This window comes from Dendronephthya gigantea, unplaced genomic scaffold (genome assembly GCF_004324835.1).
Source record: "Dendronephthya gigantea isolate DGI-Jeju-01 unplaced genomic scaffold, DenGig_1.0 000042F, whole genome shotgun sequence".
Lineage (NCBI taxonomy): Eukaryota > Metazoa > Cnidaria > Anthozoa > Malacalcyonacea > Nephtheidae > Dendronephthya > Dendronephthya gigantea.
Genome location: NW_021163052.1, coordinates 493,574 through 519,586, shown reverse-complemented (window position 1 = coordinate 519,586; position 26,013 = coordinate 493,574). Strand labels below are relative to the sequence as shown.

The following is a 26,013-nucleotide window of genomic DNA, read 5'->3' as shown; positions in this document are numbered from 1 at the left end:
CATATCGATCACAATTTGGCTTCACTTTGCTTCTTTAGGCCTGGGGGGTGCGTATGCTTGTGACACCCCCCAAAATTGGTAGGGCAATGAAAGATCTTGTAAGGGCGATAAAGATCTCGGTTGATGTAGTCGCGCTTTTGGGAGTTTAGGCCTGGGTCAAACGTCGCTCTTTTCATGCGCCGAACCTAATGCAAAAGTGAAGTTAAAGTCTTTGTTTGAGCTCATTTGCATTAGGTTCTGCGCATGAGAAGAGCGACGTTTGACCCAGGTCTAAACTCCCAAAAGCGCGACTACATCAACCGAGATCTTAATTGCCCTTACAAGATCTTTGATTGCCTTGCAAATTTTGCCCTACCAATTTCGAGGCGTGTCGCAAGCATACCCCCCCCGTCACCCTCAAATTTCGCCCCTTACTAAATATTGAGCTAAAATTATGGGCATACGGAAGATGGAATATGGGCATACGGAATTTGGGCAGTTTCTACGTAAGAGGGCCCTCACATTGTTATGAGCCAATACTTTTCACTCGGCAAAGAAATACCACTGACAATATTTGAGGCAAAATTCGTTTTTATTACTTCAGAAAAATGCGGTTACAAGATCCCCAAGAAAAAAATCATCGATTTTGTCCCTTTTAAAGTTTACAACAAGTTTACCCATGCTAACAAAAATTTTCACCTACACCTGCTCAGAATTTCTAAAATGCTAGGTAGGTAGGTAGGTATACACTGTGCTTCACCGTTTCTGCCCTATTTTTACGTATATTTTCTAACTATTTGACTATCTTAGTCATGCATTTTACTTTGATTATGTGGCCAGTAAAGTTTCTTAGTTGTTTATGTTGTTTGATTCCAATGTGTAAAAGTCGACGCAATTCTGATAACGAGTATCGTAGTACTTCGGTCCACAACAATCATGATTTGGTTTGCGTTCGTGGAGCGTACCACAGCAACACACTTGATTGGGGCCCATTCCAACTCCACCACACCGTTTTCCTACGGAACGTAAAACACATTAAAGTATTTTAACAACTGTCCAAGTTGCCCAACTTTCAATGTCCTAAGAATACTTTCGAAATTCTTAAATACAGAAGTACTGCACTCTCTTGCCTTGCCGGTTCGTCACTGAGGTCAATCTATTATATTTATTATAGTACAATAAGGTTAGCTTTGTTTGAATTCCTTTGTGTATAGTAACCCTGAATTAATAATATACAGTTCCTTAACAGTTTATAGGTTTCCTTCTGTAGTAACACTGGATCAATAAGAGATGATCCTTGCTGGACCTCTAGGAAGAACAGTTTAGAACTGATAGAGCTACCAGTATAAATAAAGTTAGTTTATTTAGGTTTCCTCCTGTAGTAACACTGGATCAATAAGAGATGATTCTTACTGGACCTCTAGGAAGAACAGTTTAGAACTGATAGAGCTACCGCCTACCCAGTATAAATAAAGTTATTTTAGGTTTCCTCCTGTAGTTACACTGGATCAATAAGAGATGATCTTACTGGACCTCTAGGAAGAACAGTTTAGAACTGATAGATTTATCCAGTATAAATAAAGTTAGTTTAGTTTAGGTTTCCTCCTATGATAACTAGCAACACTAGATCAAAAAGATATGATCCTTATACTGGACCTCTAGGAAGAACAATTTTAAAACTGATATAGAGCTATTCTCAAAGTTACCTTTAATAGTAATTTCCACCTTGCAAGCAAGTGAGAAGCTTCCAGAAGCACCGCTGTAGACGTAGTTGTAGGTTACCTCATGTTTGCCGATTTCATAGTTTCCTCGACCGTTTCTTGCCTCTGGTGGTGAGACTGAGCTCAAGGATGCAGGACAATTTGGTCTAGGAATTGTCCATGATACACTAGCTGTGTCTCTACCGGCAGGAAGTTCTTCATCAACCCTAACAACCCCAGGCTGACATTGGCATTCTGAAATGATCAATGAATATAGATGATTATAATTCGTGTATCTTCTTACGGAAGCTAAGGCTAAGCTTTTCATTGTATTTTAGCTCAGATGCAATGGGTAGAAGTGGTCACAACCCGTAATACAGTCATAAATTGTGGTAAGAATTTAATACACACTTTTGTTATTGTAAAGTTCTGGCTATATAATAAAACACTATACCATTCGCTCTCGCGTCTTATATGATTGATAGCCAACTAGTACTCGGCTTCCCTCATAGGTGCTAGCTCATCAGAGGCGCCGGAAGCAGTTCAGGACAACGGGGACAACGGGGGCGGAATATGAGAAAGACGCACAGATCGTGATTATTGCATAGCCTTAGGTAAGTTTAGCTCAAATGGTTAAATTGCTATTAAACGTTTTGGCAATAACCGGCCTCTGTTGTGTGTGTGGGCTTCGTCCAAAAATCCATTGTCTTTATCGTGCACGGGCTGCGTAAACAACAGCAAAAGGATACGAAATTAAAGAGGAAATGAACCAAGTCTTCAAAGCATGCTTCTAAATCTAATCCTGAAAAGGGTTTCCTGAAGGTGCATCTAAGCCGGCTGTTTTTTCTTCATCGCCTCGGTGTAATGCACTACATTTTTTACGTTGAAGAAGGTATCTTTCAGATTTTCAAGTCGATTTTCCTTGAGTTTTTTTAACACAAAAGTGACAAAACTGCTGCTTACCATTTCATTGTACCATTACATGTAAAAATATTCCCCCCTCAGTAATTAGATGACAACCGATGAATTGAAAACTTTGTTTTAACAGAATGGAAACATATATAGCCAAAAAATATACCTTCAGCCAGTGTCTGCAACGGTTATGTTAAAATTTATGAAAGGTTTTGATATAGGTATAAAGTGCCGGTTGCAATCTGACCCAGGATAGCGAGCCAATGAAGAGTACGCAAATATTATGTAATATTTTACCCAAAAAAAGAATAAATCAATTTTGATTTTTGGCACTTCACTCGATGCAGGTAAATGCTAGAGGTTTAAAGGGTGTTAATTTCGAGTGGAATTATGCATACTTCAAATTCAAGTCGGGAACAACTAGTTGATGGTAAGTTCGATTCCTGCCGGAGGACCTATATAGTTGACTAATTTTTTCATAAACTGTTCCTGGCGTGAATTTGAAGTGTGTATAATTCACTCGACATTAAGATCCTTTAAACCTCTAAAAAAGAATACCCTGTAAACGTCACTGACCTTTGACATTGATATTCACAAAGCAATTTTGTTTTGTTTCTTTTGTTCCTCTCATATAAGCGTAGGTGTATGTGATTTGGTGCTGGCCAACACCAAACCTCGAGGGGGATCTGACAGGCGGGTTAACCGTTCTGCTTTGCACACTCGCCGAACGACCTGATTCGCATTTGAGACTTGGCTCTACCCAGCGTATCAAGGCCGTTTGTCCTGCGGCTACGTAATTGTCTTCCGAGGAGATCGTGTCGCATAAACACTGGCCTAAAATCACACCATCCAAAAAAGACATTGTCAGGACCCCGAGTGAGAGATTGGGCATTGTTAATGTGAGGAGAAAGGGCTTATTAGAGAGGAAGGGGTTATGAGAGAGGGAGGGCTTATTAGAGAGGAAGAAGTTAAAGAGAGAGAGAGGGGTAATTAGAGGGGGTTGTTATCAGGACATAATTTATTTTAGAGAAATGACTCACTATTTTTTTTCATGATGCAGACGGTTGTAAATAGCGATATAGCATGGGTTATTTATTTCAGTTTAGAAACACCTGACTAAATGAAATGAGTTAAATTGTCTCTAATCTTACCCGGGTCGATGCAAGAAGCACTGATGAGTTTGCTCATGATGCCTTGTAGGGTCTCCTTGTTTGCTTCAAAATATTTTCCCTCTGTTGACCAACCCCTAATGTCATCTCTAAATTTTCTCAAAGTATATTCAGTTCCAACTGCTAGGCCGACCACGGTGACGTCTTTATCTCTCAAACTTTTAGCTCTGTCACTGGCAAGCAATCCTTCCCCGTACTTCCTATGACTGTACTTTGCACCAAACGTGTCCTCCCCGCGACGTCGGATCGGTTCACCATCCGTGAAAATCATAACAACATCCCCAACATCTGCTCGGTAATTGTCTGGGCTTGATAGGGGAAATTTCTACATGGAATGAAAGTTGTTTTGAGTTTTGATGCACCTCTCAAGGCCTTAGGAGTTTGAAAACGACACGTCATGTTGTTAAAATTTGAAGCGTTTTTAGCTGTTTTGTATTTGAAAAATCACTTTAGACACTTGAATGACTGCAACTTCATTTCTTCCGAAAACTCCCGCTTGACTATCGATTTAGCTATAGCTAGCTATCCAGTCTCTTCTATCGATATTTAGTATCAAATTTCGAGGTGACTCGAGGTTGTTAAAGTTCACTATCTCTGAAATGAAATACTGTAGTACATGAAGTATACATCTTTTGCGCTAAAAAGTTTTAAGGAATTCGGAGTGAATTTGCTGCATATTGCTCACCTCATCAGCCATTTTTAACGCCATTCCAGTTCTTGTACCATCACCAGATATTTGGTTGTATTGCAAGCTATCAAGAAAGCTTTCAAGTTCCTCCTTCGTTTGCTTTTCTCCCATCTCCAACAGCACTTTTGTTTGTTTTTGTGTACTGAATGTTATGATGCCAATATGGGTTCCGCCTGGACCAACATTTAGCTGTGGACTGGCTATGAGTTCTTTAAGAAACGGTCTGACTTTTGATTGAAACGTCGCGACCCCCACAGACCATGAATTGTCCCAAAGAATCCACATGTCTCTCTTACAGTCTAAAAAGTTAAGCTGAGCGTTAGCACTGTAAGGAAGAGTACAGTAGATCGAAAAGATTATATATACAATATACAATGACGACGATTACAATTTTATTGGGGTTTTATTTGACGTCATAGATCTCTGTAGTGCTCAACTCAAACTCGAAACTTGTGCACATGATAACGGGCGTTTTCACATTCCTTTTCATGTCAAAACGGTTTCAAAAAGCAATTTGTAATTGATAATTGTGAAAAAAGTTCTTGCCAAAGCGATTTCAAATACCAAAATATCAATTTACAACATTGAAATTGAAGCTAATATAACATTTTAAGCATATTTTTCCTTGGATTGTGTAGACAGAGCGTCTAAACATTAAAATAGACAAAAACGATTTTGAAAACGTTCGAAAACGACGCTCGTCTGCACATAACTAATAATTGTGAGGTAGTGTTTCGCTGTGTGTTGACTTTGTGGTTGGTTGCAAATATGTACAATTTTGTTTCAATGGCTTCTCCTTTGCTGCAGAATATTATAAACATTTCAGGTACACCAACCACTTAAATTCACCCCCCCCCCCCCCCATGGTCACCAATGGTCATCACAATACGGGGGCAATACATAGTACCGGATCTCACTCCCCTTTGGGAAGGGGGGATAATTCATCCTCATAGCTATTGTATGCGGTAAAACACTCCGAACATACCTGAGGAACTTCCACCACCTCCGTTATCGACTCCTGGGACTCCCCGAGCCCACATTCTATCCAAATCTATATTGAATGAAAAAGCGGTTGTCAATCAAAGGATATTAGACCGCATTGCATCACACTATGTATGGTCGGGTTTTTCAATATCACAGACAATATCTGCAACTATATATTTGCCTGTTTTCCAAATGTCCTTGAGATACACGCCAATTATTAATATTATACGGTGTTTAATTCGACAATTTTTAGGGAGGATTACTGCAGTTTTCGATCAATTAGTTTCACCACAGCATTCTCGATTTTTATAGCTGACTATTGCAAGCCAAAGCGATATACGCTTATATCTATAGACAGAACAAGCTCTGAATGCTTTAATATCAACATTTTTTCATTAAAAAGGTTAGCGGTTGCGGTTTCCAGCATAAATGTTCCTTGCCATGCAGTTGCAAACTTTACTTGGATAATATTGAGCGCTATGTAAAAATTCGCAAATCATAAATATATAAGTTCGCCTTTTAATTTCGACATACGCACAAATAGCGCCAGGACTTTTCAGCTAAAGCGAAGACTGAATTATAGTTGTATAACGGCCAATTCAAGGAATCAAGGTAGCTATACTATACATTAATTTGACCATTGCGAGGTCACCATCGAGGACAACATACGTCCCTTCAAACTTTATACGCGAATAAGAACTGGAACGTTTTAAAGCATGTTTTGTGACCAGGGACATCTTAAAACTCAAACCAAGCTATCAAGGATTACTTTCTTACCTTCCAATTCATAGTCCACAGTGTAGGCTACAGCGCCGAGAACGCTAAGCGTTAGGACAAACAAACGCAGCATCTTGTTGTAAAGTTCCGTTGCTTTTTGAAGCTCTTCTACCAAGTCTTCATGAACGAGTGATGCTAAGTCTCGAAGCTGCGTGATTTTATACTCGCTGTTTGCGTGGAAACCGCCTTTGACGAACCGTCCTTGCTGTCCGCGTCACAACGAAATCTCGTTACATACATGCACTTGTCTTGATTGACTTGTGAAGTGACGCTTGGATATTGAGGAGCTATCGCCAGTTTTGGGATCGTTGCGGTTTTGTGACGGATTTGGCTTGGTCGAACCCTGTTTGTTTACGAGCCGAAACCGTTAAACATAACGAATGAGCTCCTTCGATTTTAACGTATTAGGTGATGCTTGTGAAAATCGATTTTTTTCATGAAATATTGCATTGATATGATTTCGTGAGTATGGGGCAAAAACAGTCTGAAAATTCGCAATGCAAGACTGTTAGTTGTTTTTGAAGGAAAGCGTGGGACGTCGAAGCCTGTTGTTCGCTTAAATATTTTCAGTTTGCCGTTTGAACAAAATATATTATTATATAGCAAATGTTCTTTCGAACAATTCGTTCAATAACATGTTTTGTCATTGCTTGTTTCTTTCGATAAAATTGGCAATGTGCAAAATCGTTACTTCGAAAAGCAAGCCTTGGAGATTGGTCATTTTCGCCTTAGAATCAATAAAAGCTCGTTGCCAAGTCTAAGATCACTATATGTATGTCTCAAATTATCGCCAATGACGTGAATAAGACTGTACCAGAGAAAGTGTACTTATAACGTATATTTGCCCAACACCTAAAACGCCTGAGTAAAAAAAAAGAGCCCTTCGTGGGTGAAGTGTGTTTATATAACCATCATTTTGAACTTAGATGACAAAGTATAATTTATCGTCTGGAAAATCTGCATGAAATTGATTTGATAAAAGAAACTTTGCTCTGAAGAGCAACGCGAGCTTCGTTGACTTGCATGGAAGCTGAAATTTGTCTCGTAACTTGACATGAAAACGAAATAGGTTACAGTTTCAACCGCATGCGTTCGAGAGGCCTTGATTTTTCAGTGAGTCAGGCCTTGAACTGGGCAATGATGCCATGAATTTGCTATATCGGACAGGAAGTGTGCATATCGAGGTGAAAATAATCCACTTCATTTTCAACGATCCTTGACCGCGAATTTACATAGAGCTACAGTTCATATTGATCCTTGGATCTGAACTTGAATATCTTTTGAAGCGAAATTGCTGAGTCGATTTTGCGATCAAACAACATTATGTGTGCTTAGTCGGGTTATTAGGAAGGTCGAGATTTTTTTGAGAACGCGAACTATTTGCGAACAGCAAACTTGCAATCGTATTTCAAAGTTAAAGCTGGCAGAGAATAACTTATGTATAAACACCCATCTTGTAACTTTTATTACATCAAGTGCCTCTTGGATTCGGTTGAAACAATAATCATTTGCATATATTCTTCGTTGGGAAAACCGTTGAAAAAAACGGAAAGGGATTCCCTGTTTAGCTAATGCATTAAGCGGGTGAATGATAGCTGACAGCAATCAGTTCTGCTAACTCTCAAATGCTTTTGAAAGACTTTCGACACAGAATTCATTTTAATAATTGAATTTCGTTTCAAGTCGTGGTGTAGCTGGCTAAGGCGATGAGTAGCGAAATATCCTGAACAGTTGTATTGGGTCAAGCTGTGTAGCAAGTTCGGTACAGGCCTTTTAGTCTGGCAATAATCGGGACTTTTGCCAGACTTGCTGTCTAACATGCCAATATCGCAACGAATCCTCTTTCCCGGTAATGATTTTGATAGCACAAAAAAAGCCGAATGAATGAATTTACCTTATAGTGCATGCTCGCGGCTACTGTTCAAGGGATACCGCTCACAATCGTTGCAGTCGTATTAGGCGTGACATATTCGCCGGGCCTTGGGAACAAGGCATTCGAGGTTGTTTGCAAGATGTTGATTTTGCGGTCTCTGCACCTGTGACGTAAGCTTTTGCAAACCTTCCAAAGGTCGGGAAAATTCGATGCGTCTTCTTGCCAATATCTGTGACAGCCCTTGTGCGAGGAATTTAAAAAATGCGCATTGAGTTCAAAGTACTGATCTGAATGAGTGAAGGTGCGTTTACGCGATCCAATTCACTTCTGACATACGAAATGTAGTTTGTTATTGATAAAGCAATACTGCATTGGTTTTAGTTGAATTATTGTCCATATACATTACAAGACAACGGACTATAAACCATCCTTCAGAAGTGAATTGGATCTGACGAAATTGGATGGGGTTACAGATCTTTACAAAGCACCAATTCATCGTAATTTTTATAGTTTTTTAAGACACAGCTAAAATTATCACGAACAAGTTAATCTCTCTGCTAAAGTTTATAATGTCAAAGTATTTATATTTTTTTCCATTGCACTTAGAATCACATTCATCACGTTTTGTCAATCAGGTTTTATTCCACTTCGTCTAAGTTTGCAGTAAGTCTACAACAGCGCAAGCAAATGCATGGTCAATTACTATATACGGCTTTATGGACAGTTCATAAGCTTATAGTAAAAAGGCTTAGGTTAAATGTTCGCATTTCAACCTACTACAGCACTTTGTCTTGGCCAAAATTAAACCGGCTGCAACAAACCAATTCGGCATACACGCCTCAGCCATTCTTTGTTTTAGTATATAGTTAATATATGTTTGAACGTAATATAATGCTTCAGTTTTCTAGACTGGAAAGACTCGAAATGAATTTTGCCGTTTGCAGCTTGAAGTGTATCGTAAGCACTCAGCTAAAAGTCTCGAAAGGCGTTCGGTGTATTGAGAAAATGTTGGATCTAGACCTAAATTGTTCATCTCTTTGTGACCTCTTCCATAGTATAATGAAGGTTGAAACTTGGGAGGACCGACTTCTGTCTCGTGAGATCTGGGAGCTCTACACTTGCAGCTGTTTACATTTCTCTATCTCCTGGCGGAGAACATGCACAAAGAAGATGACGTGGACAATACACGCGAGGCTAGATTCAGGGGCCAGTTGTATGAAAGCTGGATAGCGCTATCCACCAGATAGTGACTTTTTCTCAACCGTTCTAAAAATGCTCGAAAGTGTTAAAACTTCATTTTTGGAGCCAACAATTACTAAAGAGGATCCTCGATTTAGGAATACTAAGATTCAATCAAAGTTACAGCCAACAACGGGCGATTTCAAAGCGATTGAAAAAAACGATATCAGGTTGGTAGCGCTATCCGACCTTCGTAAAATCAGCCCCAGATGGGAAGCGATAGTCTTCCCTTCCTCCAAGCTCCAGGATTGACAATTGCGCATGATGCCAAATGTATTTGGCCTAAATGAAACTTGATGATGAATAGGGAAAAACGTGGCCTGTGAGAGGAAACGTTATTTCGTTTATCGCATTAAGGTTCACACGATCCAATTTTGCGTATCCAATTGACTTCTGACGTATGGAAAGTAGTGTGTACTGGTAAAAAGGTACTTCATTGGGTTTACTGGATTTGCTCTCCGTGCACGCAATGCAAGTCAACGCACTATAAAACATCCGGCAGAAGTGAATTGGACTCGATAAAATTAGATCATGTGAACTGGGCCCGGTTGTATCAAGCCCGTTTAGCTTAAACGGTGGATAAGTCAAAATTAAATAACACTCTTACATCTCCCTTGAATGAGTCAACTTGGATGTTATGCACTGAATTATGTAGTTGTAAACGGTATCTTTGTATTAAGGTTAAAAACATTTAGTTTGCTTGTTGAATAAAACGATAGACTTGCTTTCTATTTTGAACTTAACCACCGTTTAAGCTAAACGGGGTTGATACAACCGGCTCCAGAGGCAGGTTGTTCGAAAGGCGTTTAGCTTGATAAGCCAAAGTTTAAAATTCCTCTCATACATCTTGTGAACTGACTGAACCTGCATCTTATGCATTAAATATGTACTTCCATTGACAATTAAGCTATTTACATTGACATATTTCAGCTCAGTTGTTCAATAAATATATAGTTTCGTTTTACATTTTGAACTTATCCACCGTTTAAGCTAAACGCCTTTCGAACAACCGGCCCCAGACCTTTAGCGAGGTACAGATATGCAGATATGACTTCCAATTGATAAAGCTAAATATCACATTGAATAGAGCGTCTGAACAACGAGAGGATATCAGATCTCGGCCGCCGAAACCAGTACAAAGGTCGTATACGATGCCAAGTTTCTTTTCTGATTGATGTTCGCTTTCAACTGGAACCATGTTTATTATTGACCGCCTCTTATACCATATTCTAATGATTACGCAGAGCTGCGTGTTCACGATATACCCTCATGACTCATGAGAGTGTATGAAACCACATCATTCAACCGCAGGAATTTGAAAACGAAATGTGAACAGTAACAGTAGCGTTGAACCCTGAACCAAATTCTGCACTGCTCGACACAGCAACCATCATCATATTATTCGACCAAAAACCGCAAATAGAAACAGCATTATCGTTAAAAAGCGATTAAACTTGTTTTAAATATTAAAAAAATATATACTCGAGAATTCGAGAACTGGAACAGAACGAAATTTGCCCAGTATTCAAATATACAGTTGGAAGCCGTAAAGATTTCCTGCATGGCTGGGAGGTTTCCGAACCAGGATAGTCTGATCGGCGTACTGGTTGATACATCACAAGTTCCAGTTATTTCGATATTAAAACCTTTCTACCTTTCTGCAGGGCCATAACTAATCGCTATGAATTAGTGTGGAGTGCATATTCAAATATACAGCCTTTTAACAGAGGGACATATTTTAAAAACAACGGATATACTATGCCTCCTCGACTTCTTCCAATTATGGATTATCGCACTCATAAACGGTTGCCTCGCTGAGCTGAAATTCGAAATACGCATCTGACTGACTATAACACAACTGTCCAAATTTTCTCCAATTCATGTTAATTTGTATTGGAATTTGACTATCTAGTTATTGCTTCCTCAACCGCAATATCCCTATCATAAATCACGTTTTATAAATAGCTTAGGTACCGTTTGATCGACTGACAGTATTGGCAAAATACACATATATGTCAAGGCCAACACCATATTCTGTCTAGTCTTGAAGGCGAACGCAAAGAGGACCAATATTTTCAAATTTAAATAATGAAATTTGACAGAGGTCGTTGTAACGCCACTCAAAACAGACCGCCTCTTTCGTGTAACGAATTTTAACCGCAATTGACGCTGAATTAAGGAGATGTTTTGATGGCTTTTCAGTAATATCACCTGAAAATTTAAATATGTCCATTATAGGAAAACCATGCATGCAGCAAGTTCGGGTGTTATTGCTTTTCTTTTTGTCAAAACGTTTCACCGCAATTCACGATTAAGATGCCTTTTCAATATTACTCGAAGATCGAAAGATGTCCATTTTCACCCGTTCCGCGTGTTCTAAATCACATATATTGAGAATTCTAAGTTTTAGAACATCGGATATATGTGACATGGGATGATCATCTGAGCCATCTAACACGTTCGCTGTTTGCTGTACTGGGAACGAGTTATTTTGTAAGCGCACAATTAGCATGCATATACGAGCGTGTATACATTCTCACGCGCATTCTTGCCCACTGTATATTGCGCTTACCTCTTGGACTCGTCAAAATTTCTAAATATTGCTGATGGCCACTAATTTTAGAAGCTACAACAATTTGACGGATGATCAAAAGATCATTCTTAGGGCGTTTTATGACAATGGAATGAACACGACGGCAAAACATATGCAGGAAATAATACTGAGAGCTGCTGAACAAGCTGGGGCAACCTACGACCAAGTAAAGGTATGTACTTCCAAAATACCTTAAAATATATAAATATAGGATGCCTTGTATTGATTGGAACTTGACATGAAGTTCAAAGTATGTATATGAGCCAAAATTGTTATTAGACATTTGCGATTTTGACGTCTAAATAAATAATTTGCATTTTCAAAATGGCGACTGAAAGTTTATAAACTAATAAAGGCTTTATAAAGTTTATAAGGACTGTCACTGTTGTCAGTATTATGTGAACCAAGAGTCAGATACTTTATCTTTGGCGTTTTTAAATTTCCGAGTATTATACATATAGTACCACCTGGGTAGGTGTAAAGTTGTAAACTGTATTTCACAGTTGATACTGAAATTTTGTGTAGAAATGGATTGGAAATGAAAAAAGGAAGAGAAAGCTAGGTGAAAGTAGGACAGAAGAAAACAAGCATGAAGATTCAGATGACAATGTACTAAGAATAGGTCCTCCACTTAAAAGAGTAGCATCTGGCTACAACATATTTTCATCAAGCATGCTAAGTTCAGGTAAATATTAAATGCTTCCTTATCATCAGCAAAAATGTCATATACCCTTATCCATCCTTTATTTAACGCTCCTCCAGCAGTTTCTGCCCTCTAGCAACCCTCCCCTCACAGGCCTCAAAATAATGTTGGTCGTTATTCCATTATGTCTGATTAACTATGTATAAAAGTTACCAGTCGTGAATGCTTTGATAATGCTTTGATCAACTGTTAACATTTTTAAGTTATTACAAAATACTGTTGTTATAAAATTCAAATTACTGTTGTTATAAAATAACAGCTTGTTGCTTTTTGTTAAATGTCATTAATTGCATTATTGTAGGTACCCAGCTAGTCTAATACATCTTATATATGAAAAATATTGTTTCTACTACATAGCTTTTTAATCAATTGTTTTTGCTTTTTTACTCTGATCACAAGTATGTCCAGTAAGTGAGTGAATCTGCCAGTGAACCTGCAAAATTTTATCTGTCAATAAACAGTGACTGGTGCCTATTTTTTGGGCCTGCCCTCTCAGAAACCATCAGAAAGATATAAGCCTTAAAGCCCTACAGTACAACATCTACCAATATTTACCAGTGAAATCTAAGAGTGTCTTATCCAGACCAGAAGTTACAAAGACAGTTGTATAGTACTAAAATCATTCATGCTATTATGATGTTTACAATGAAGAAATGCAGTTTAAAATCACTTGCACTTGATTGAATCACTAGTACAAATTATTAGAGCCTTCAGTTACAAAAGGTTTCTGAATTTGACTTGTGCATGTTCACACTTTGCATCAAATGTTTGTGGAAAGTGATTGAAATTGGCTGTTCTGTAAATCACTATCCTTGGCTCAATTACAAAAATTCATGTTATATTGCAATTTGTTCTGTATTGCATTCTTTCACTGTTGCCTGATATGAAAAATATCTTTCTGACTTTCAAATTCCAGAAAGGACTCTTCAAATTCCTCTAATGGTTTTGGTAACACATAGCCCCACACTTTAGATATAGTAGGTAGTTAAGGTATGTAATATAGGCCCCTGGGGGCTAAATTGAGAAAATATGGTACCTTGAAATATAGAATGATTCTTGAATAAATGTCATAAATGTTATTTATTATTCAGCAGAACAAGAACCATATGTGCATATTCCTACTCATAGTTTTCTGTGACTTTGTCTGCAATTTTTCATTAACCCCTGGAGGGGACATGGAGGCTTAAACATTTACAGCTTTTTGCAATCAGTTGGAGTACCTTCCTCAACGATTCTCAAACTTTTAATGTTCGGCTAGAATTTGAACCCATGCCACTGGCTTTTGTATAAACAAATTATACACTCCATCACATAAAAAATATGACAAATTTCCTGGAATAACAAGACTAGTATATGCCAAAGTTCAAACACTTTTATTTAATATGATACTCACAGAACATAATTTTATTTGTTATTGAGTTTTGCTTACCAAAATTTAGCAGTCAACTGGCTGTTTTATCTGCCATACAAGGAGTCAGGCTGCAATTCTAAGTATAATCTGTTTTATACCTCTAATTTATGTATGTGTCCCCTGCATCTGTTTAAAATAACAATGAAGTTAATGTATATGTTTAACTGCATTATGTTATAGACTTGTGCAAGGCTATTGATTCAAAATCGGAGAAAATGAGATTTGTTTCGTCACAATGGCAAGCTCTTAGTGCTGAAGAAAAGAATGATTGGAAGAGCAAAGCCAAGCAGGTTGACAGAATACGTCCACTAGAACTGGAGAAGACGAAAGACGAAAACACATTACCAAGACAAAAAAAAATCTCATGAAAGAGGTATGTAAAGTAGATGAAGAATAAGGAATATGGTCAATTAATTCACTGCTTGCATTGCTTCTCAAGATGGTGAGGAGACCCAAGTGGTAAATTTCAATTCAATTTATGAAGACTTTTTTTTAAAGATTTCTTATCTGGAAACCTGGGATGCGAGGTGGCTGTTGTGATGATAGAACCAAGTGGGAACATCAATCAGCATGGTTCAAACAAAGGTGTTCAGTTTCTCATGCAAACGAAGCAGTGGCAATAAAGTTCATGGAATTCTTTGGTAATTTATTAAAATGTACTTTAGATTAATTTAGCTTATGCCTATCATACAATAGTGACTCCAAACAAAATAGGCGTTTTACCAATTCAGAAATTCAATTTTATACATAATAATCAATTTTCAATTTTATTAAAATGTTGAAACATTCAAATTCCTACTTTATTAAAAGTTGACATGTAGAAGCCCAGTAATATACGGTAATTTACGGTAATTTATTAAGTTTGTACCTTACAATTTTAAATACAATGCAATGGAGCATTTGGAAAATTGATTGACTATATATATTACCTGGAGTTTCCAGTGTGTTTTGTTTGTACTACTTTTGTTGATACTGTATTGTTGGTGTCATAGTTGCTGTAGTGTACATGTAGTAAACTAGTCACATTAATTCCACAGATCGCCCGGCGGAAGAAACAACATACCCGTGCCGATGTCCAGAATCTGTTCAACGAGAAATATAGTAAGTGTTTTGTATAAACCACACTTATTTCCAAAATAATGATCGCTTGTGTGAGAGAGGATTGCCTACACGTGTGTACTGCTTGTAGATTGATATCTTACCATGGCTTTTAATTATTTATTTTGTATTGATGAACTAAAATATAGCTAATTTATAATTTATATGTTTAAGGGACTTTTGTTTGGTCATAATGGAGTAGTAAATACAATCATTGACAAAAATATTGTGACGAGCCGTCGCCCCCCCCCCCCTCCCTCAACCACACCCTTCCCACACACCTCCCTCACCAACACTTCCAAAGAGAGAGCGTATTTTTGAAATGTGAAGTCATCAAATTATTTTGCCTTATCTATTTGAAAGCTGTTACCTCAAAAAGTTTCCGACAAAAATTCTATCACATTGCCCGCTATTTCTTTCGGCTGCTAGAATGTATTAATTTATGTGCAAACCGGACCAAACCAACAACTGCAGTCTAATGGAATCCTGGTAGTCGCATTTTCCGTTACCAACTATGAAAGGTGTACATGCATGGTTTGAAAAGGCCCCTTTAGTTTCAAATTAGAACAGATCTCATGTTACACTACGATGTTTATATCCATCTAAAATAGGTTCTTACCCAGGAACTGCCCGCCTGTATTCTAAAAGCTCACTAACACTCAAACTCATTGAGTGGGAGATCTTAATCTTCTCATAACGTTTCAATGGCGGTATTTCCAGCCGAACAGGGGCTTGATTTTCAGTGATTTACCTTATATCTTTCCATCTGTTCAGAAAAAAACTTTCTCATTGATCAGCATTAACGAAATTTATATGTCACACTCGATGAGTATGAGTGTGAGTGAGCTTTTTGAATACAGGCGTAAGTCTCTTCTAGTTCACGTCCAATCATCATGAATTTCTCAATAACTCACAGTTCTTTGCTTTAGTTCTCTATTTGTGCAAAACCATCTCATAATGATGTTCAATTACTGTAGAGAGTTAAAATTTCAGATCAATTGAGAGATTGGAAGTGTACGATGAAAAAATAGGCTTAGCTTTTCTAACTTAGGTGTAATTATAAGGTGTCAGAGCAGATCATGCGTAATTGAATTCAAACTTCACGAAGGAATTACTGCTTGAAACTTTGCACAACTATTTGTATCACAAAAATTCTACACAGTTAAAATTTCAGCTCAATTGAGCGATTGGAAGTAGGCGATGAAAGAATAGGCTCAGCTTTTCTAACTTAGGGGTGTAATTAATATAGGGTGTCAGAGCAGATCATGCGTGCTTGAATTCTAACTTCACGAAGGAATTACTGCTTGAAACTTTGCACAATTATTCGTATCACAGAAGATGATACACAGTTAAAATTTCAGATCAATTGAGAGATTGGAAGTGTACGATGAAAAAATAGGCTTAGCTTTTCTAACTTAGGTGTAATTATAGGGTGTCAGAGCAGATCATGCGTGATAGAATTCAAACTTCACGAAGGAATTACTGCTTGAAACTTTGCACAACTATTTGTATCACAAAAAATTCTACACAGTTAAAATTTCAGCTCAATTAAACGATTGGAAGTGGGCGATGAAAGAATAGGCTCAGCTTTTCTAACTTAGGGGTGTAATTAATATAGGGTGTCAGAGCAGATCATGCGTGCTTGAATTCTAACTTCACGAAGGAATTACTGCTTGAAACTTTGCACAATTATTCGTATCACAGAAGATGATACACAGTTAAAATTTCAGATCAATTGAGAGATTGGAAGTGTACGATGAAAAAATAGGCTTAGCTTTTCTAACTTAAGTGTAATTATAGGGTGTCAGAGCAGATCATGCGTGATAGAATTCAAACTTCACGAAGGAATTACTGCTTGAAACTTTGCACAACTATTTGTATCACAAAAATTCTGCACAGTTAAAATTTCAGCTCAATTGAGAGAATGGAAGTGCGCGATGAAAGAATAGGCTCAGCTTTTCTAACTTAGGGTGTAATTTAATATAGGGTGTCAGAGCAGATCATGCGTGCTTGAATTCAAACTTCACGAAGGAATTACTGCTTGAAACTTTGCACAATTATTCGTATCACAGAAGATGATACACAGTTAAAATTTCAGATCAATTGAGAGATTGGAAGTGTACGATGAAAAAATAGGCTTAGCTTTTCTAACTTAAGTGTAATTATAGGGTGTCAGAGCAGATCATGCGTGATTGAATTCAAACTTCACGAAGGAATTACTGCTTGAAACTTTGCACAACTATTTGTATCACAAAAAATTCTGCACAGTTAAAATTTCAGCTCAATTGAGAGAATGGAAGTGCGCGATGAAAGAATAGGCTCAGCTTTTCTAACTTAGGGGTGTAATTAATATAGGGTGTCAGAGCAGATCATGCGTGCTTGAATTATAACTTCACGAAGGAATTACTGCTTGAAACTTTGCACAATTATTCGTATCACAAAAGATGATACACAGTTAAAATTTCAGATCAATTGAGAGATTGGAAGTGTACGATGAAAAAATAGGCTTAGCTTTTCTAACTTAAGTGTAATTATAGGGTGTCAGAGCAGATCATGCGTGATTGAATTCAAACTTCACGAAGGAATTACTGCTTGAAACTTTGCACAACTATTTGTATCACAAAAAATTCTGCACAGTTAAAATTTCAGCTCAATTGAGAGAATGGAAGTGCGCGATGAAAGAATAGGCTCAGCTTTTCTAACTTAGGGGTGTAATTAATATAGGGTGTCAGAGCAGATCATGCGTGCTTGAATTATAACTTCACGAAGGAATTACTGCTTGAAACTTTGCACAACTATTTGTATCACAAAAAATTATACACAGTTAAAATTTCAGATCAATTGAGAGAATGGAAGTGCGCGATGAAAAAATATTAGCTTTTCTAACTTAGGTGCAATTATAGGGTGTCAGAGCAGATCATGCGTGATTGAACTCAAACTTCACGAAGTAATTACTGTTTGAAACTTTGCACATCTATTCTTATCACCAAAAATGATACACAGTTGAATCAACATAATAATTACTTCAAATTTCTTAATTAATTTAACTTGTAGGTACCCCACGTAAGTATTTAACACTGCATTAAACTTGCTGTATTTTAAAAATACTTAGGTGGTGCACTTACACAAGCTAATTTAATTATTGATGTCACCAAGCAAACATACAAGAATATTATTCAAATTTCTTATTTAAAAAACAACAGAGCTATATTCACCAACAAGAGACTATCACTTCAAACACAGTGAATTTTGAGCAATGAGGATGCAGGAAAAATCAATAGTCACCTGGAAATTTATACTAAAGCGTAATATGCGAGGGACAAATTATTTCAATTGTTTTAATAATTTAATTTAATATTTGTTGTTATATAATTTTTTAATTTTTCTTTTAATAAATTAAAACATGCATGTTTCCACACATTAGACGGAGACTATGCTTGTGCACAAAAATAAATCAGATTGTATAGACAAGATATATAATTAAAAAACCTATTATGTACATCAAACATCATGCAAAATGATACAGAGAGCTTTGCATTTATTTAGAAATCCATTTCAGATTCATCTTCAACCTCGTCATCTGAACTGTCTAAAATTGACAATATCTCATCGTCCTGTTCTTCACTCTGTTCCCTTTGGTCATCTAGTTGATCCAAGTTCTCGAAAACGTGTTTGGTAGAGGGCATGGTGCTTTCATGACTCCATTCGATTTTTGGAATGGACGATGATACATTATCTGGTAGGTGATTGCCAAACGTTGCACCAAGAACAATTAGTTTGTTTTCCTCTTCCAGAATCTTTCTTTGAAGTATGCACCGAATTCCTCGAATGAGTACGGTTGATGACGAGTCATTGTTGTCCTTCAGCCATTCTAAAAAACTTGACTTTTGGGTTTGGTGATACGTAACAAGCCTACACATTTCAGTTTTCAAATAACTTGTTTCCTCCTTGCATCTTTCGATGAAATTATGCAAATCTATTGCGCTTTTCTTCACAGAATATGGAACTTGATCCTCACTCAAAGTGCTTTCTCTGAAATCCTTATATAGGTCGGATTCTGGATCTTTTACCTTGTCAAACTCTAGCTCTTCTGGCAACCCAGTTACATTGTCTTTCCAAGCAGCAAGGCTAGCGTTGTACTTTTCAACAACTACTTTAGCAGAATTCGTCCTTTGTGTTATCTGCTTAGAAACTTTCTCTGCAATTGCTTGGCCGTCTATTAATCGATAAAAAAACACAAACGAATGAGTCATGTCAAACTTAGAGTGGGAATTCCCATTTTAAATTAAAGCTCATCATTACAAATGAAAGTAATGTCGATTCATAGGATACGGCACACCGTGAATAAACATGTTGAAAACTTAAAACAGTTTTACCATTGCAGTATTAGCATACGAACTTAACTTCCATTATAACATATGACTACTAAAGGGGTCGTACGCGTCTACGCGACGCAAGCCTTTTTAATGTTTACATTATTTTGTTTTGCCTTCATTTTGAATAAAAGGCAGTTTATATTGAATCACTAGTCCGCTTAATTGATAATTATATGGTGCCAACCTAAACTAAACAACCAAGCATAATTCTTGGATCATCAAACGATCACAATTTGAGTTATAGCAAAAAAAAATACCTGCATATTTTCGCTTCAAATTTAATAAGAACATACGTTCGACTGCAAGTGAGTATAATTTTTCTAATGCTTGGTTTCGCCTATCCCGAAGAACAGACAATGCTGCCACGTTGAATTTCTCCTCGCCCATTCTCCATCTTGGGTGAACCTTGTAGCTTTTTTCAATTCCCATGACAATTTTTAAAATCCTGAAGTTACATAAAGGTATATATGACTTTTAACACCAAAAACAATTCTATTCGGTCGCTAGTTCCAATACTTACGCTTTCTTCCTCTTTACAAGCTCGTTTATGGTTTCATGATTTTCAGCTTCTGTTGAAGCAATGCCTTGTCTGTAGCATACCATTATAAGTATTAGAAAATATTTTGTTAATTAAAAATAAATGAACAATCAGCCAGGAAATGCACAAAATATATCATTATCAGTCTAACCTCAGTTCCTGCAAGAAAACTAAGTTCTGTACGTATTTAGCCTCCCACGACATGGGCGATGGTTTTCTCTCTACAACATCAACAGTTTATGATAATATTACACGTCTTGTTACAAATGAACACGGTATTTCCTTACGTTATAATTGGTACATACTGCCTCTCATTAACAACATATTCTCTTCTGCTTTCATCCAAGAGTTAATTACATCAGTACCATAGGAAACTGAAATTGAAAGACTTTTCTATTATAACGTAATTCGACCTATGACAGCACTATGATACTAACACTTACATTGAAATTTTCCGCATATACAAAAGCCTCATCCAATAACTGTTTAATACTATCAAATGTTAGATAAGATGTTCTACCTTTTAAATCTGAAAAGATCTCCTCCAACTGTACTACTGAGTTTTCCATTAGTTTCTTTGTTTTTTGCATTTTAGACAACAATGCCGGACCTGTGGGGAAAAATCAAGCATTGAATTACAAATATATAGTCGCAAAAAATTACCAATACTGTAATGATATTGGTGGCATAAATCCACCAAGGCAGAAATATTCAACTAGCCAAACTGTAGAAGACGATGTCTTGCATGGTGAAGAAGCGCATCTGTTAATACGTCAACCCTTCGACCAGCTGTCATTTCCTTTGTCATTGATGAAAATCCTCTGAGGTAAGACCAAAGTCTTTCAATTCCTTCACCGTCAGTAAGGCCAAATCCCTCCTTTCTTCTAGGACCAAAAGCAACCTACATTTCGGGACAATTCTGAGATAAATAACAACATGCGACATACTGCATGACTGCACCTAAGAATGACAATTAAATTTTTGATAACAAAACCGACAACTTCTAAACCATATATTGACCTGGCAAGAAGATTTATGTCCATATGCATGGAAAACAGGAATTGCCAAGTCAATGCGTCCAAGAATGGTATGCTCTTCGTTTTTCTATCAAAAATAAAATATATATGCAAATGGATATTGAAATTCATATATAATAAATATTCAATACATGTAAAATTGCACATGAGATTACATCTCCAAATGACAGAACTTTACTTCTTCTTAGAATTTAAACTGTAATCAGGCAGCTATGCCTATACCTTACCTTTAGGTGGGCAGACAAAGTACATGCAATGTCATACATTATTTTAACATCAGTATCCTCATCATAATGACACAGAAGCTTTTTAACCTCATACACTGAATATGCTATCCTAAAATATACAGTATGTTGCACTAAATTACTATCAACATGTACACTTGCACTTTAATTTGATGACTGTTTGCTCACCTTTCTCCATGTTTGATACTCATAAATCCCCTTGGGTATTCATGTCTGCATACTCTACCAAACACTCCCTTCTCGTCAAAAAGCTTATTTCTTCCTTTGGATCGTAACATGTTACTAACCTCACCAGATTTAAATTCATTGCAATCCTAGGAAAAACAGTGGATTCTTCTATAATAATGATAATATTCAACAAAACTACTTTTTACAGTACAATCACCAGTAACCACTTACAGTAGGGGCTTGCTTTGCCTTCTTTGAGTTGTCATCAACAAAGCTATCGACATCATCCTGATTGGCAAAAAATGTACCATTGTGTCTGGCAGGTAAAAGATTCGCACCAGCAGACTTTTTTCTCACAAGCCCAAAACATCCATCCATGCACTCAATGGCAACATTCTTGTCAGTATCAGTTTCACTCTACAAAATTATCACAATATGTTAAATACAAAAAGGAGAATGTGACATAAAAGAAAAAATACCTGTGGAGTTCTATACCTGCAAAGGACATAACGGGCAAACATTGTCAGGTTTTTGTTGCAAGACAAATTGTTTCATTGTTTTGAACAAATGTTGGTGATATCTACATAAATAAAATATTATTGTTGGTATTGTAAATATATATATATATATATATATATATATATATATATATATAATATATATATATATATATATATATAGAATTGAAGTTTAAAATTTATCATAAAAAGTTGCAAAAACAATAAAATAAAATATTTGACAAGAACAGTACTGTGTCATGCAGTTAACCAAAATACGCCCCTACCTAAATTCATCAAAAGAATCATCATTCAATATTTTATAGAGATTCTTAACCTTAGAAAACCAAAAAAAATATATAATGTATGAATAAATTTATTTATCTATGGTATATAATTAAAGTGTACCATATATGACATAACATTGATTATTTTATAACACAAAAGAAATCTTTAATATGTTTCACATGTATTATAACTTATTTTCTAGTTTCTCACTTCATTTCATGGTTTGCTAACGAGACATTCCAATTTGTGTGATATGTAAATAAGTGTATATTTGCACGTCCACTAATTATGAAATTTTAAACTTTGCTCGGAACATGAGTATCTGCACTTAGTAGACTTTATAGTTACTATACTAGTTAGCTGGCAACCAAACTAACATCATAATTAGTAGGCAAATATAATTTAATGTCTTATATATCAAACAAATTGAAATATCTCATTAAAGCTGGAATCAATAATATGTAATAAATTATAGTTATTTTCTTTATCTATTTAATGCCCATGGCATGACTCTAGTATTTTACTCTGGCTAACCCTATATGATTTTACTTGTCCAATGGAGATTCCAAGCATCAAAGTGTTAATAAAACAGTCAAGTTATTGTCATTTAGAGCATTTAGAGTTTATATAGTTAATCCCATGTCATTTTCACACAGATAAATATTACACAGTATATAATAATTTATACTTGGTATGCAGTATGCTATATTATTATATATTTTAATCAAGAATTGTCTATTTAGAAAATATATAAACATAAAGTATTTGGAAAGGTTAGGTGTCAAGAATTTGTTCTGAATGATGTTGAAATAGCATGGAATTACTCAGCTTCAAATGTACAACAAAATAACATACCCAAACAGGAAGCATATTGGACTTATTGAGGCCCAACACATCACAAAATTTCTTTAACGATACATGGCATTCCAATAGAAGTGTCTCAGCAAGTGTAACCAACTTAAAATGAAATGCAACCTGAGGTCTAACAGCTGATCCTGGCCATAATTGGAACTTTACAAGTGTAACTGCAGCATCTTCACAGTTACAAAAGTTGATCCATTTCAAGTGTTGATGCCCTAATAAAAATGCACCAAAGGAGAAACTTACAGAACTTTTCTCACAATTATTTTAGGACTGAAAACAAACTTGAATACAGTTATCAAATCCACAGTACCAATAAACCCACCTTTTTCATCAATACAAATAATGTTTTGTGCTTGTGCAGTTGGACAATTTCTTTGGTGATCAAGAGTCAAAACACCATGATTAACAAATAAAGGAACAAAACAACCATCCTGAGAAAATAAGCAACATTAATTTTTAAACAGTTGGGTCTGGGGTAGGGTCAGTTCTGAATATGTAATATACATATAAAAGATATTGAAATATTTATATTTTACGCCAAAAACATCACACGCACCTTGAAAATTTCAAGTAGGTGAAAGACGTTGCGTTGTTCGTGGATAGTTTTCGCGCAGTTGATGCAAAACAACTGTCTAGGACCACAATCCACGCAGCGACAAACAGCGAAGTTGTTATGGCACTCGATGCACATTATACTTTCGTCACAAAAAGCTTCTTCCTCAATGCGTGCTTGCAAAAGAGACCCCCTCACATCTTCCCAACTGTGATACTCTTTCACCCGGCGCAAGTGATATCGTGAAAGACTAGAAAAAGCTTGGTCATCACTTTCATGGCTGCTATTTATATCGTCGATATTTGAACCATCAACATGTTCTTCTTCCATTCCCGTTGTGAAAGACTTCTGCTTACTCGAACTTGACTCCTGAGAAATCTTGCAATAGTTCTTTGAATTTAAACGCACATGTCTTGTAGTTTTTTTTCCCTTTGTTGACTGCGTATTAACGCGAATTTTGCATGCCTTAAAACGCTTGCAAGAATCCGCCATTTTGGCGAACTTCTATTTAGAATTTATAATACACAATAATAACAAATAGCTCGTTCCCAGTACAGCAAACAGCGAACGTGTTAGATGGCTCAGATGATCATCCCATGTCACATATATCCGATGTTCTAAAACTTAGAATTCTCATTATATGTGATTTAGAACACGCGGAACGGGTGCCATTTTAGGGAAGCCATGCAAGTTCGGGTGTTTACAAAGAAAACTTGACCCGGCATTACTGAATTTGCTCTATTGCTTTTCTTTTTATCAAAAAAAGCATAAGTTTCACCACACTCTTTTTTTATGCACAAGATGTGTTGTAATATGCCTTTTTAATATTACCTGAAAATCAAAAGATGTCTATTTTGGGAAGCCGCTTATTCAAATTGTTTGCTATAGTAACCGTCTGTCTCAGTCGATTGCCGTTCTTTAAAGAAACGGTTCGAGAGAGAACTTGGTCAACTGAACAGCATTGCATGCTAGCATTTATCAATCTGGGGTCGATTGTACGAAAGCTGGATTTTCAATTGCTTTAAACCGCACGGTGATCTCTGTATTTCATACGGTTGAAAATATCACCATCTGAGTGATAGCGCTATGCAGCTATAAACCAGCTTAATAGAACGTTTATCTGATATGAAAACTTTTGTGAGTCTCGTAAGTCGTAAACTGCAAAGATATATATATATAAATACAGGAGGCCTGTCCCTGTGTAAACGGTGAATATGTAGCTAAATAAAGCTAATATTGTATCATTCTAACGTGAAGCTTTAATCGCTTTAAGATCTGTTGGGAATAGGGAAATTTAAGACCGAAAATTAGCTAAGTTCGTGAGATAAAAATTCTTATCTAGTTCGTTTCAAAGTATAGTTTACAATTACAAAATGTAACTTGCTTTTGCCCTTCGGGTCAGGCGGTTATATTATCAATCATATTGAAAGAACGTTTTATATTATGACTAATGTTTATTGAAGTAAGCTTTCATTTTTAAATATTACTACCAGGAACAGATGTAAGTTGTTTTGCAAGGTGTAGTTTTCACAGCACCTCGCAGCACAGGCTATCTCGCGTTTCTCGGCAAAGAGTGTTGAATTCGTTTGCCCACTTTGAAAATGTAAATTGTAAAGTAATCTTATTGAACTCTGCTTAATACAACTATATTCAAATCACATTTTATCTCTGGTTAGTTTGCATATAAAGTAGAGAATTTAATTAACAGGCCTAAATCCTCCTTGTCCACTCAACGCGTTTGGACTGATGGGAACGCCCATTCGTTGCTGCCTGCGGTTTTGAAGATCGTTAAAAAACGGCGGTGAATTCTTTATCAAGTGTAATCGATTCTTACCGTTTTGAGACTACAATATACCCTTGCATTCAATATTGTGAAGTTTTCAGCCGATGGATTGACCTAAATTTCGAATTCGATCGTTCGTTAGAAAAATCGCTGCTGCTTACAACAACAAACTATATCGTTGTTAAAAAGATTCAGACCGTTCAGATGGCAAGTTTTAGAAAGCTATGTATGGTCAGTTAAGCTGGTGAATCAATTCATGACCTGTGTTCCCTAGATTTAACATAGCTCTCAAAAGGTTTTTGGCATTTTCGTCAAGTCTTCAATTCGACATTCCGTTGCCAAGTGTTGAAGTTGAACATCACAAATTGGGCGAAACAAGGTTATGTTAACGAACATGCCACTACAGATATCTCAGTATTTCGCGAACCGGTTGAGGTTGGGGAAGGCCTAGTTGTGCTCTTTAAAGACAAAAAACGTTTTTCGCTAAGAAAGCATAAGAGTTTTAGAGTTAACGACATCAAAACTCGCTAAAATATTG

At 36.5% G+C, this 26,013-nt stretch overlaps 3 protein-coding genes across 7 annotated transcripts; 1 reads left to right on the top strand and 2 right to left on the bottom strand.

Annotated features, from left to right (window-relative positions):
• Positions 1-552: 552 nt before the first annotated feature.
• Positions 553-6,361, bottom strand: LOC114527012. Its single transcript, XM_028548573.1, has 7 exons — positions 6,210-6,361; positions 5,434-5,499; positions 4,446-4,747; positions 3,743-4,085; positions 3,168-3,425; positions 1,686-1,934; positions 553-995 (listed from the first exon to the last, which is right to left on the bottom strand). Exons 1-7 carry the CDS (start codon positions 6,280-6,282, stop codon positions 829-831), a joined length of 1,458 nt encoding a protein of 485 aa, XP_028404374.1. The 5' UTR covers positions 6,283-6,361; the 3' UTR covers positions 553-828.
• A 5,470-nt stretch (positions 6,362-11,831) lies between these two features.
• Positions 11,832-14,340, top strand: LOC114526903 (highly divergent homeobox-like). Of its 2 annotated transcripts, XM_028548441.1 has the most exons (3): positions 11,832-12,086; positions 12,440-12,599; positions 14,220-14,340. In XM_028548441.1, exons 1-3 carry the CDS (start codon positions 11,928-11,930, stop codon positions 14,225-14,227), a joined length of 327 nt encoding a protein of 108 aa, XP_028404242.1. In that variant the 5' UTR covers positions 11,832-11,927; the 3' UTR covers positions 14,228-14,340. The 2 variants fall into 2 exon arrangements, 1 of the variants encoding a protein (XP_028404242.1); XR_003687374.1 differs by lacking the exon at positions 11,832-12,086 and having other exon boundaries at positions 12,136-12,599; positions 14,209-14,340.
• Positions 12,854-24,354, bottom strand: LOC114526902. 4 transcript variants are annotated; one of them, XM_028548437.1, is made up of 16 exons: positions 23,696-24,354; positions 23,462-23,570; positions 23,131-23,351; positions 22,275-22,324; positions 21,986-22,070; positions 21,722-21,907; positions 21,491-21,636; positions 21,305-21,413; positions 21,061-21,144; positions 20,761-20,941; positions 20,561-20,650; positions 20,346-20,414; positions 20,192-20,261; positions 20,023-20,091; positions 19,760-19,947; positions 18,589-19,342 (listed from the first exon to the last, which is right to left on the bottom strand). In XM_028548437.1, exons 1-16 carry the CDS (start codon positions 24,182-24,184, stop codon positions 18,669-18,671), a joined length of 2,820 nt encoding a protein of 939 aa, XP_028404238.1. In that variant the 5' UTR covers positions 24,185-24,354; the 3' UTR covers positions 18,589-18,668. The 4 variants fall into 4 exon arrangements, with proteins under 4 accessions (XP_028404240.1, XP_028404238.1, XP_028404239.1 ...); XM_028548438.1 differs by having other exon boundaries at positions 19,796-19,947; XM_028548439.1 differs by lacking the exons at positions 18,589-19,342; positions 19,760-19,947 and adding an exon at positions 12,854-13,050.
• Between the last annotated feature and the right edge of the window lie 1,659 nt (positions 24,355-26,013).